Genomic DNA, 13,421 nt, shown 5'->3' with positions numbered 1-13,421 from the left:
GGCAAACCTTTGATCGAGTGGGGGGGGGGTATTAGAGTTGCCGCTGCTCCTTGCAATGGGAAGGCGTGGGGAGGGGGAGCGCCAGTGCTAATTTGCACATGCTAATTAACAGCGTGGCTAAAATTTTCATTCTTTTGGAAGGAAGCAGGTCTGGAAAAAGGGGGGTAGTTGCTGTACAAAGCAGTGTGATCTGAAATTGGGCTGCAAAGCGTTTTGTAACGTGAAAACTAAAAGCAGGAGGAAAAAACCCCCATATTTGGGCAGTTCTTTTATCAGGCCAATCAAATTAGCATGCAAGCCATCAGGCTACAATAGTAAACAAAGCAAGGGAGCGGAAGTGGGTTGGAAGAATATATTTGTGTGTGTGTATTTGGCTGATAGTAAAGCCATTTAGGTCATAGCTGTCAAGTGTCCCTTATTTGAAGGGACAGTCCCTTATTCCAGCGCCATGTCCCGCTGCTGTCCCTTATTGATGGATGTCCCTTAAATGATGTCCCTCAAATTTCAAAGAAAGCAGCTCCTCTCCCTCCCTCCCTGCCGGCCAGGGAGGAGAGAGGCTCCAACTGTGTTGCTTGGCTGTGTTGCTCACCCAATAAGAAGTCTAACAACGACTGGGGGGTGGAGCTTGCAAGCCTTGTGTGTGGCTAGTTAATGCAAGCTGAGGGGTTTTTTGAATGCTGGATGCCATTTTGTTGCACGTGCTGCTGCAAACTTTGCAGTGCAAAGCCAGGCCGGGGGGCCATCTTAAGTTGAGGCTGCATAGGCCTTGTGGTGCATGTGATTCAGATTCTATTCAGTTGAACCTCTGGTTACAAAGTTGGTTGGACAGTGTTCTCGGAGCTACCAGCATGAGTTTGACCAGACTGCAGGAGGACAGGAAGACTGGAGTGCCTGGAACAGGTGAGGCTGCAGGTCCCTTATTTTGGCTGCTGGTCCCTTATTTTCAAGGCTGCTGGTCCCTTATTTTCAAATCTGTAAGTTGACAGCTATGATTTAGGTCTACATCTGGCACGAGTCTGAAGCTGGTTTGGAGGGGAAGTTAGCAGATGTTCAAAGGAGGCTCTGCAGGTTTCAGGTTGCACCAGGGCTTACCGGGGAGTTAGAAGCCGGTTGGGAAGAAGAAACATAATGCATTTATAACAGCTGGTTTTTGTACATTCATTGCTAGGCGTTGCATGTTTCTTCTTCCCGATAAGCCTTGGCTTTAGCACTAGCCAAATATTATTTTTCTGTCCCTCCCCCTTGCTTTTATTTTCAACCTTTAGCCTGATGAAGAGAACTCAAAGGCACTGTGCACTATTTTGTAATGTTTTGGTGAGCCTAATCAAGATACAGATTTTGGAGATTTTGTAATATGGAAGATGCCTTAACAATAATATTTCTGTGCTTGATGAAAAACATGATTTTGCTAATGTGTAGCTATTGTTTAAATTAAAGGGAGGGCAGAAGGGTAGAGTAGACTTGATTTTTCCAAACCCATCCCAGGACAGCATACTGCCGATCTGTTGAGGCGTAGCCCACCTGGCAAGATCTCTCTCTCTCTCTCTTTTTGTTCTTGATCTGCGTGATCACATTTAGAAACCCATTTTAAATCAAAAGACTCTCCTTAAGATGATGATCAACTATTCAGTTCAGTGACCAAACTGTTGCTTGGAGACTCATGGTTCCCTCAAGGAATAAATATTACCAGCTAGCAGGAAGGATCCCTAGTGCTGGTAGCTACAGTGGCTTCAGGTTTCTAAAGCTTTGGGTTAACCACACAATGGGCTTCCTATGAAATTCTGGACAGAATATAAAGTACTTCTTTGATCAATCTCATAGTTAAAACTATGGAACTTGTTTTTGCAGGAGACAATGATGGCCACCAACTTGAGCAACTTTAAAAGAGGATAAGAAGTTCGTCCATGGCTTCTATCAATGGTGGAAGCTATATTCTGCCTTCATGGTCAGAGGCAGTCATGCTTTTGAATGCCAGTTGCTGGACACTACTTGAGGGGAGACTGCTGTTGAGCTCAGCTCCTACTGACTGATTTCCCAAAGGCACCTGGTTGTGGTTGGCCAGTGTGAGAAAAGGAATCCTGAACTAGAGGAGACATTGGCCTGGTTCTTGCCTTCTCAGGAGAGGTGTTCCATTTTTGCCAGCTTCAGGGTGGTTATGACTCTTACTGAAGCAGATACCAACATATGAAGCAAAAAGCCCACCCTGACTGTCGACATTCTATGTGCAATTTGGCTCATGATGGTCTTTTGAAGCAGATTGCCAGTGCAATCCTGCATAGAACTACAGTGGTACCTCGGGTTACAGACGCTTCAGGTTACAGACTCTGCTAACCCAGAAATAGTACCTCGGGTTAAAAACTTTGCTACAGGATGAGAACAGAAATCGCGTGGCAGCAGGGCAGCGGCAGGCCCCATTAGCTAAAGTGGTACCTCAGGTTAAGAACGAACCTCTGGAACGAATTAAGTTCTTAACTTGAGGTACCACTGTACTTACAATTAAGCCCCATTATAGTTTGAATGGGACTTACCTCCAGGTCAGTGGGCATACATACAGTGGGCCTTGTTAAGTTATTAGCTGCTTCATTTCCCCAAGGCCATGTTTAGTGAACTCTTGCAAACTTTGGGAATGTCATGCTAACTGCATACCTCATTAACTTTCAAGTATTACAGTCCTTGCATTTAATGAACAGGTACTTTTGAGCTAGTCAGTGTCATTCTGAAGGAAGGTGAGGACAGGCGACCTCACCTAGGCCCGAAGTCACCCTCCACCAAAGGAGGCTCAAAGCTTCTCAAAGCTTTTCAAAATCATTTTCTCAGCAGCTAAGCATCAGAAACATTCCGCTTGCTGTAACTAAAAAGATTGCAACAAGGTAGAGAACAGAGCCCATTGTCTTCTCAGGCCTTTCTCAGAACCACATTGCAACTTGCTTTCTCTCCGGGAACCATGCCAAAGCACAAGAATGAAACAACGGGAACACTCTGAAAACCCCCTCACCCCCTTTCCTGCCAAGAGTCCACAATAGTCCCAAGACAGCTTTCTGTACATGCTCAGAGAACCTCAACATGGGGCAGGACTCCTGAGGGAGGAGAAAGGGGGAGGGAACTAGAAAGGGGTATATATGTTTGTACACATCACTGTGAACTCATGCATGCTTTTTGTGACTTATCACACTTGCTCCTTCTACCAGTTCATGGATGGTAGAAATAAAAGCCTTTTCTCCAAAACTATTCCTTGAGTGTCTGTTGACTCCCACTTCCCTTTCCCAGGCGCAATATTTTTCCCACCCGAGGGCAAAGCCTCATAAGGCTACAGTTCTACCTGAATAGGCACCTGATCCCTCCTTTTTGGACTGCATAATATATTTTAATATTGTTTTTCATAGTGGATCATGCTTTGCTTTTATGGAACAGCATACTTCCATCTTTCGTATGGTGCATAAGAAGTAACCTGGTGGGGAGGCGCAAGAGCATGGACAGACAATCTGACCTGAAACCCAATTCTTCCATAGTGAATTTGCAATCCTAACCCCATTCAAGCCCTAACTGAATTCAATTAGGTTTACTTCTGAGTAGACATGGTTAGGCTTGTGTTGTAGGTTCCAAGCTTTTTGTTATGTATGCCTACCCCATTTTGCCCACATTTACCAAACTGACAACATGAAATAAGCCTTGGAAATTTGATATGACAGGAATGCTTTCTTTACCTCCCTCTCTTGGCCTTTCACTGCAGACTGTCAGCTTGGTAGACCTACTGTGAGTTTAGCAGTGCTTGGTTTATGCTTGTTTCTGGTGGCTGAGATTGTAGTTGGAAGGATCTAGGCTCAAGTGTTGGGAGACTTGGGCCCTCCAGGCATCCTTGGACTCCAAAACCCATCACCCCTGTCCACTGGCCACATTTGCTGGGGTTGATGGGAGTTGTAGTTCAGCAACATCTGGCAGGCCAAAGGTTCCCCACATTCCATCTAACTTATATTTTTAATCCTTATCTGCAGTCAGGAATCTGCAGCCACAGTAACCTAGATTTACAGGGAGGAAGAACAAATCAAACGTAGCCTTTCCTATCTGAGGGTGTCAGTGAAGCAACTGGCATCTTTTGAGCTTCTTTGCTAGTGTACCTGGTCAAGCATGTTGGATCTCTCCTTCGCAGCCCGGCAACACTCAAGACTAAACAAAAACCATTCTCTCCGCTGCAGCAATGGGTGACGGTCAACAAAAAGCTCAAAACTGTTACCAGTGTTTATTGGCAGAGATTTGAATAGCTTCGAACCTTTATATACAACATCCTTAAGGAACAAAAAACTCTACAGAGAGAAGCTGAGGACATGAGAAAAGCAGAAGCAAGGAGGTGTGGTATTGCCCATCTATTAATGAGAGACTTGGAGGAGAGAGTCCCAGTCTACGGTTTGCAGCCATCATGCAATCTCTTGGAGCAAAAGTGAAAAGAATGAAAATCCCGGGGGAATCAGAGTCCATCATTTCAACTTGCTCCACGACTTTGTCTCTCGACTACTTCTTGTTCAATCCCAGCATTGCTTTTGTACCTGGTGGTAGTGGGGAGAATAATCACAGAATTCACAACATCTCACAAATGGGATGAAGGCAAAGAAGGGATGAGGAATTGTGCATCACAGCAAACAGCAGGCTCTTCAGAGCCACCTCCACTTCCAGATGTTCAGGGCTCAAGGCCGGTGGGTCAAGGGCTGGCACATTCTTGGGCACCTGCCCAGGCCCACTGCCAGCCTGCAGCTGTGTTCCTCTTCCTCCCTGACCTGTCAGCATGCTCCCTTGCCCTCCCCCAAGGCATAGCTTGAGAAAGGAGCAGAAGGCTATACTTGTCTTGTTCTCTCCTTCTGGGCTGTGGAGTGAGGACAGTGACAGGTAGGAGGAGGTCCACTGAGGGTGGTGGGCCCACCAAAGGTCTTTAGGTCATAGGGCTCCATAAAGCTTGGGAACAGACATTGTCAGAGCTGGGTGGAGATTCTTTTGACTGTAAAATGGTAAAGGTAAGGTAAAGGACCCCTGGACAGTTAAGTCCAGTCAAAGGCGACTATGGGGTTGCGGCACTCATCTCGCTTTCAGGCCAAGGGAGCCGGCGTTTGTCCACAGCTTTCTGGGTCATGTGGCCAGCATGACTAAACCGCTTCTGGCGCAACGGAACACCATGACGGAAACGCCATTTACCTTCCCACCACAGCGGTACCTATTTATCCACTTGCACTAGTGTGCTTTCGAACTGCTAGGTTGGCAGGAGCTGGGACAGAGCAATGGGAGCTCACCCATTCCCACAGCAGAGCAAAGGATTCTTTGTTAGTATTCTGGCTTGAGATTTCGAATCTAGTAGCAGTATCATTCTGCTTTTAACAGTCATGGCTTCCACCAAAGAATCATGGGAAGTGTAGTTGGTTAGGGCCGCTGAGAGTTGTTAGGAGACCCCTGTTCACCTCACAGAGTGACAATTCCCAGAGTTCCCTGGGAAGAGGGTTGTAACCACTCTTGAGAATTGCAACCCTGTGAGAATCAAGGTCTCCTAGCGACTCCCAACACCCTTTAAAGATAAAAAGGTAAAGGACCCCTGACAGTTAAGTCCAGTCGCGAACGACTCTGGGGTTGCGGCACTCATCTCACTTTACTGGCCGAGGGAGCCGATGTTTGTCCACAGACAGTTTTTCAGGGTCATGTGGCCAGCATGACATGCTCTGGCGAAACCAGAGCAGTGCATGCAAATGCCGTTTACCTTCCCACCGGAGTGGTACCTATTTATCTACTTGCACATTGACGTGCTTTCAAACTGCTAGGTTGACAGGAGCTGGGACCAAGCAACGGGAGTGCGTTGCGGGGATTCAAACCGCCGACCTTCCACCCTAGGCTCAGTGGTTTAGACCACAGCGCCACCTGTGTAATTGTAATTATAGTTACAAAACTACAAGAGCCAGTGTGGTGTAGTGGTTAAGAGCGGTAGTCACGTAATCTGGGAAACCGGGTTCGTGTCTCCGCTCCTCCACATGCAGCTGCTGGGTGACCTTGGGCCAGTCACACTTCTGTGAAGTCTCTCAGCCCCACTCACCTCACAGAGTGTTTGTTGTGGGGGAGGAAGGGAAAGGAGAATGTTAGCCGCTTTGAGACTCCTGAAGGGGAGTGAAAGGCGGGATATCAAATCCAAACTCTTCTTCTTCTTCTACAATTCCCAGGATTCTTTGGGGGAAGCTGTATGATACTGCTTTAAACTATAGTGCAGACGGGGTCTGCCACTGAGACGCTGCTCTGACAGTTTAAGATTGGCCCGGAAGCTCAAAGAAAACTGCAGCAGTCTGACATTCTTTTGTGATAGCTATTTCAGAGTTGCCAAGGCTAGTTCGCTTGTCTGCTTCCATGCCCCAACCCCTTAGGCAACACCCCCCTCTCCCCTTTTTAGGTCCCGCCAGGTGCTTGTCTGCCCACCCCTTCAGACATGGAGAGGGATGCCTTGATGATTACCTTCGAGTCTTGCACTTTTCAGATGTCATCCTAGGAAAGATCAGGACAGACAGGGAAAGGTCAGTATCTTTGGAGCCCAAAGCATATCCCATCTGAAATATACTCAGAGTCGCAAAGTGATTTCATGCTCTTTATTCAGCTCATAGTGGTGAGGAGGAATGAATCAAAGTCCCCTCACAGTATCTGCTTTATATACATTATTTACACAATGGGCTGCACATGATTGGCTAATTCCGGAATTCTACTGTAAGCCAATCAGGTTGTGGATTCACTTCTATCTGGAGCAGGATTGGGTGGTTCCTGCCAAACAATCATACTGCTGCATTGTTCTAGGACCAAACAGACTGCTGCAGTTTGGATCCTATTCAACTCAGTACATAACACCATCCCAAGCTTGTAGAGGTGGCACAGTGTGGCAAAGAGAGCCAGTCTGGCGTGGACCTGACAGAGCTGAAAGGGGTTATGGATCCGAACCGCATGGCTCTCACTTGCCTGTCATTCTCCCCTAAATACTTACATCAAGGTCATCCATGGCAGGAGGGGGTCCTTTCTTGGTGACCTTCTGCATGAGCTGAACGAAGAGAGAAAAGGAAAGTTGAGGACTTCAGCCCCGATTTCTGAGAACAAGAAGATTTGCATCTTCTTCTCCTTCCTCCACAGTGACGCACCTCAGCCGCCCTGAGCCCGGTCTCGGCCGGGGAGGGCGGGATACAAATAAAAGTGTTATTTTATTATTTATTTTTAATTAATGAATGTTAGAAAAATGTTGGAATGAAGTTATATGGCTTTAGTAGAAATGTTACAAGGAATTAAGTATAAATAGATTAATAGAGTACTAAAGGGAAAAATAAGGTTAGAATGTGTTAAGATAATTATAGGATAGAAAACAAAGGAAGATGGAAAGGAATTGCTGAAACAATTAATAGAAGTGGAATACAAAAAGGGAGGTGTGAGGACGTCGTTGAAATAAGTGAATGAAAGATAAAATATTGAAACTGTTTGATGTGTTTTAAACTGTTTTTGTTTTGTTTTGTTTAATGTGTTAGTGTTATGTATTGTTTTTGTATTGTATTGTATTGTTTATTTTTTGTGTGTAGTGTTTAAATTGTTGGAAAAGTAATAAATATTATTTTTTAAAAAATATTTTATTATTTATTTTAAAATTTCTATACCGCTTTATATTTTTAATAACAATCTCAAAGCGGTTTACAGCATATTCAGTCAATAAATCAATAAAACAATAGCCGGGCAACGTTACTCCAGCCTCAGGAGGAGCCCCTTTTGTAGGGCTGGGTGAGTGTGGGCCCAGCCCCCTAGGCCAGGTGGAAAGGGCCTTGCAGAGAGTGGCCTCCACGCCTCACAGCTGGGCAATGTTCCTCCAGCCTCATGAGGAGCCTCTTCAGTAGAGCTGTTGAGCAATGGGGAGTAGCTTGGCTTTCTGCTCTGGGCTTATTCACCCCTCTGTTGGCATGTTGTTGTATCATCATCATCATCATCATCATCATTATGTTTTAATGAAGAGGCAAAATGAAAGCTTGAAAGTACTTGCCCAATGGCTGATTAAATCTTGGAAACCAAGAGTTGGTTGGTATGGTTTCTGCTGGTTTGAAAGCAGAGCTTAAGGGCATAAGAAAAGCCTTGCCAAAGGTCCATCTAATTCAGCATATTTTTCTTACAATGGCCAACCAGGTGCCTGTGGAAAGCCTACAAGCATAGTTCAATGCCTTTTATAGCTCCTCTTTCTGTAACAGATAATGCCTGCAGACTGTCAAACTGTATGTACATGATAAGCCAGGTGATAGAAAACATTTCGTGCCATGGAATTTTTTTAATGCAACTTATCCAGCCTTTGTGCCCCTCCCTCAGCCTGCCTCTGAGCAATTAATGTGAGGACAAATAAGCATTGCGAAACATTTCACTCCCTGAGAAGGAACGGCTATATGTGATGCCTAATAATAATAATAATAATAATTTATTATTTATACCCCGCCCATCTGGCTGGGTTTCCCCAGCCACTCTGGGCGACTTCCAACAAAATATTGAAATACAATAGTCTTTTAAACATTAAAAGCTTCCCTAAACAGGGCTGCCTTCGGATGTCTTCTAAAAGCCTACATAATTGTAGCATAATTGTAATGGCAGGAGGTGCATTGACTATAAAATTGCCAGCTGTTAAGTTGTGGGTGAACATATCAGACGACACATCGATTCTTCAAACAGCTCTTGTTTATTCACAGGCCAGAACAGAACTGAATCGAAGGGTTCAGTCAGCCTGCTTATATAGAGCTCCAGTACAACGTAACTGTAACAATTTTCTAAAACTATCCAATCACTGAACGTCACTTTCGATTCCTTATTTGCATAACTATCTACAGTATCCCCCTGCTGGCCCAGGGTGAGAACTTCAGTACATAACACCAGCCACATTAACTGCGCTTTGCAGTCCACATCACGGGCTGCCTGGGTGAAAGGGTCTTGGTGTTCCTGCTGTCGTTGCTGGTCAAGGAATCCAGACTTGCCACTGCCCTGCTGCTTGCCCCCTGGGGAAACCCAATCTTTACCACTAAATTGGACAAACCAGGTTTTCTCCGGATTGACATTTGCCCTGCATTGCGGTGGGTTGGACTAGGTGACCCTGGGGTCCCTTTCCAACTCTACAGTTCTATGAATCTAATTTTATCATGAAAGATCAAGTTTTCCTGGGGAAAGCAGTGAGGCAAGGACAAAACTGCTCAGACTCGTGCTTTCTAGGCTCGTGACAAAAGTGGGAGAGCCCTAAAATCATAGGACACACAGCCAGACACTATTGTCTCCTCAGGGCATAGGGCGGTATATAAAATCAATAAATAATAATAATAATAATCCTATAAGCCGCACCACTGCTGATCTGATTTGAAGACAGCTCAAGACTCTGCCTTGGTCGCATAGCTGGACAGACTCACCTCCGCATAGTGCTCAACCATGGCCGCCTCCACTTCCTCGTCTCCTTCCCAGTCGCGCCAGTTATCGAAGTCCACTGAGAGCCATGCTGGCTGCAAGTAAGATGAAGATTCACAGATTAACCCAGACTCCCTGCTTCTGCTTCTTCGCCTGGCTGGAGGAGAAGCTTTGGGGGAACAGCTGGTCACTGAGCCAATCTGACTTCTGGATTTTATCCCTTTTCAACAACAAGACAGAATTGGCCCCTGCCAGAGTATTTTGTCCGCAGCTATTTCTTTTTCCAGGGACGTGGGTGGCGCTGTGGGTTAAACCACAGAGCCTAGGGCTTGCCGATCAGAAGGTCCGCGGTTCGAATCCCTGTGACGGGGTGAGCTCCCATTGTTCAGGCCCAGCTCCTGCCAACCTAGCAGTTCGAAAGCACACCAGCGCAAGTAGATAAATAGGTACCGCTCTGGCGGGAAGGTAAACGGCGTTTCTGTGCGCTGCTCTGGTTCGCCAGAAGCGGCTTAGTCATGCTGGCCACATGACCCGGAAGCTGTACGCCGGCTCCCTCGGCCAATAAAGCGAGATGAGTGTTGCAACCCTAGAGTCGTCCATGACTGGACCTAACGGTCAGAGGTCTCTTTACCTTTATTTCTTTTTCCAATGTTTCGATAGCATAATAGGGCCAGATAGCAGCCACAGCTAAGAATTCTGGTTTTTCTGACCCCTTTCCAGCAACTCAGTATCTAACAACTGATTGGGGGTGGATGTTATGGGAATCCCTATTAACCAAAAACGGGGTGTATGTGAGTGTGTTTCCACAAACCCTTTTCAGCAAGTGGCAAATGCAACTCAGCCTTATTGAGTTCCCTTCTTGAGCTCCGACTCTAGAATTTTATGATCTATGACCTCAGCTTTGTATGGAAAAGAGAACAAGCCACGGGCCCTACCTTAAAGTCCTCCTTGGTGACACGTGGCCAAGCGACTTTTTCCTTCCACTTGCGTGCAAAGAGGGTGATGGACCTGCCCGACCGCTTGTTCTGGGAATCCTGAAAGCAATCATGTTGGGAAATAAATATCAGGCGGCCCAAGAGGCTAATCTGAAGCAGAACCAAGCTTGGGAGAAAGTTCTGTACATTTTATGAATCAATGAGGGCTGAGCCCAGATGCACTGGTCTGCAGCAATGAATAGATTATGGGTTTTGGAAACACATATTCCATTTTTTCACGCAATTCCAGGTCAACCACCAACCAAAATAAGCAGGTAATTAGAACTGATTGCCTTAATCAATTATCTTCATATGAGCCCGATCCCTCCAAGCCGGAATAACTAACAGTCAGAATCTAGGGTGGGGCTACTCAATAGCATGTTCAGTTCTCTGTGGTTGCGGTCATTTGCAACATGCAGATTTTCCCAGCAGCCACCCTGCCACCACTGACTTAATCATGGACACCAATAAAGAATTGTTAATAATTGGACAAACAGATCAAAAATTAACTGAAGAATGGGATTGTGTGAAGGAGTACATGAAAAAAACATTGTTCCGGGACAAATATATCGATATGCAATGAATAAAGTTCACAGGGTAGAAATATTGAGGAAACGGATGGAAGTGGAACAAAAACAATGTAATATTAATAACACAATGAATAAAAGAAGTTTAAGGGAAGGAGGTCAAACATGGGTGGAGGGAATTCTATGTTTTTATGTATTTTTGGGTGTGTTCTTTTAATTTTTTTTCTTTTGTGTAATTTGTTATTTTTCTTTTTTTCTTGTGATATTTGTTTGGTTTTTGTTACTGCAATTCAATAAAGTTAAATAATCTTTTTATAAAAATTAATAACCCTTGGGGATACAAAGTGTGGCTATTCCACAATAACTGCCCAGTGCGGAAGCATCTCAGTTTGTTGCCACCGCACACGCTACAAATAGGCAGGCAAAGAATGAATGAAGTTGATAGGTCCTGCACGTTCTGTGAAATGTAAGGAACAAGCCATGTGCCAACCTCTCTGTTGCCTCCACTTGCTGGCACCCTCTAAAATTTGGAAGCTGAAGTGAGGGGAAGGTCCTGCACAGCTTTTTGGACCTTGCCCTTGATAGAGCTAAAGCAGTGGCAGCAGAAAATGCTCCCCGAACAACTCAGCCCTTGGTCATTTTTCAAAAGCATGCACCATTTAGTCTCTGTGCAGAAGCAGCCACTTTTAATTGGTGGCAGAAGTGCCAACGGCAGCCAGCCAGGGGCTCTATGTATCTACCAGTTGGACGAGACAAAACTTGGCATTATTGTTCGTTCTGCTAGTGAAGAGTTCCGTGGCAAGGAGTAAAGGTTGAGGGCAGTTTTGCCCCTGGCAGTTGCAGCGCACTCCTTCCAAAATGGCACACCCTTGTTTTCCTGCTCACCTTAGAATTAACCCGGGCATAAAAGGTAATCTCGTTGTACAACTCCACACCATCTGCGTTCTTGCAACTGTGGAAAGACAAAAAGATTACGGTGGGGTTCCTGAGGAGCTACGAAAAACAACTTCTGAATAACGTCCTGTGTGATTTTATCAGCGATGAAGCTGCAACCATGATTAATCAGCACTGCAGTTGCCCCAAAAAGAAGTCAAAGGCCAGGTCTTCACGGCAACTGATTGCACAAAATTTGCTCACAGCTAGACTTTTGAAATTATGAAACACATTTTACCTAAAATGCTCTCCTCGCCACAGCAGCTGACCAAGAGATTTCAAAATAATTGGCCTGTCTGTTGGATCTTCATATTGTTTAGGGCAGGGATGGGAACCTTGCGGCTTTCCAGATGTTGCAGGACCAAAACTCCCATCATCTCTGAACAATGGCTTTGCAGGTTGGGATGGAAGGGATTAAAATCCAACGGCATCTGGAAGGCCACAGGTTCCTCGGTTCCCCCACTCTTCACCAAATGGTCCAGGGTGAGTTATATAAAATTAAAATAACAACAATCAGCGGCAAAGTAACAAAACAGCAGGACAGAGCAGCCGTGCTAGCAAGACAACCCCTTACCTGAACACAACTTTGTAATCGTCAAGATCGACTTTCACGTCTGTGCTGTCCTCCACACAGAACTCCAAGAATATCCATCGTGGGCGGTCGTACCACAGAGTTTTGGCTGGTTGCCTTAGGAAACATGCAGAAGATATTAGGATGGCGAAGATGCAAGTGCCATTGCCATTGCCATTGCCAGTGGAATGAAGGGGGCAAGAGTGATCTCAGCCTACAGTGAGGACCCATTAGCAGCGCTACACATTTTAAACAGGGTTGACACTTTAAATGTTTGTGGCTTCTTACCCATAATTAGAACAGCATGCATCCATCTTCCCTCTCAGGTTTATGTGTGGAGGGCTTGCTTGCCTGCACTTAGGACCTTGGCATGGCAAACCATAATTCTGTGATTATTAGTGAACCCACTTTAAAGCAGTGTGATACGTGGTTTCGGAGACAGAGCAACATTTTGGGTAGCCAGATGCAAAAGAAGACAGGCCCCCAAACTTCTTCTTTTTTGGTATATAATTTTTATAAAGTTTTCTGTTTTACAATTAAAAATACTCATTTTAAATCCTCAAGATATCAATGACTTCCCTTCTTCTCTCTCTTTCCATGGTTCATTTTACATATCATAAATCCCTGAATATTGTACAGAAACTATACCATTCAGTATTCTGTTATCACATCCATCACAACTTATTTACACTGTTGAATTTATCTTAATGTCGCCAGCGTTTTCAGCTGTACACAATTATTTCCCATATATTCAATAAATGTTTTCCAATCTTCTTTAAATGTATGTTCTTCTCGTTCTCTTATTGTAGATGTTAAGTTGCCATTCTTCTTTGGTTGGGACCTCGCTCATTTTCCATTTTGGGGCTAACAAAACACAGGCTGCAGTTGTAGCATACATAAATAACCTTTTTTGACACCTGGGAATTTCAGTCTGGATTATCCCCAACAGAAAGGACACTAGTTTTTTTGGGGGGAAAGTACTTTTGAACATTTTTTTCAATTCAT

The 13,421-nt window shown here is 45.0% G+C and overlaps 1 protein-coding gene across 3 annotated transcripts in view; it reads right to left on the bottom strand.

Annotated features, from left to right (window-relative positions):
- Positions 1-13,421, bottom strand: part of LOC310690663 (putative protein PTGES3L) — a 37,624-nt gene that overhangs the window by 21,193 nt on the left and 3,010 nt on the right. The window contains exons 1-8 of one of the 3 annotated variants that reach the window (XM_083470086.1): positions 12,705-12,745; positions 12,420-12,533; positions 11,798-11,864; positions 10,347-10,445; positions 9,417-9,506; positions 6,992-7,045; positions 6,475-6,504; positions 4,330-4,541 (exon numbers count right to left, since the gene is read on the bottom strand). In XM_083470086.1, the coding sequence (XP_083326212.1) occupies positions 6,493-6,504; positions 6,992-7,045; positions 9,417-9,506; positions 10,347-10,445; positions 11,798-11,864; positions 12,420-12,533; positions 12,705-12,730 (462 nt within the window). In that variant the 5' untranslated portion in view covers positions 12,731-12,745 and the 3' untranslated portion in view covers positions 4,330-4,541; positions 6,475-6,492. Of the gene's footprint in view, positions 1-4,218; positions 4,542-6,474; positions 6,505-6,991; positions 7,046-9,416; positions 9,507-10,346; positions 10,446-11,797; positions 11,865-12,419; positions 12,534-12,704; positions 12,746-13,421 lie in introns of those variants that run through there. The other 2 variants (XM_083470087.1, XM_083470088.1) reach the window with 2 other exon arrangements.

This window comes from Podarcis liolepis (genome assembly GCF_965112155.1).
Source record: "Podarcis liolepis genome assembly, chromosome: 13".
NCBI classification, from domain to species: domain Eukaryota; kingdom Metazoa; phylum Chordata; class Lepidosauria; order Squamata; family Lacertidae; genus Podarcis; species Podarcis liolepis.
Note: the sequence above shows the minus strand (reverse complement) of the source record. Positions and strands in the feature narration are given on the sequence as shown.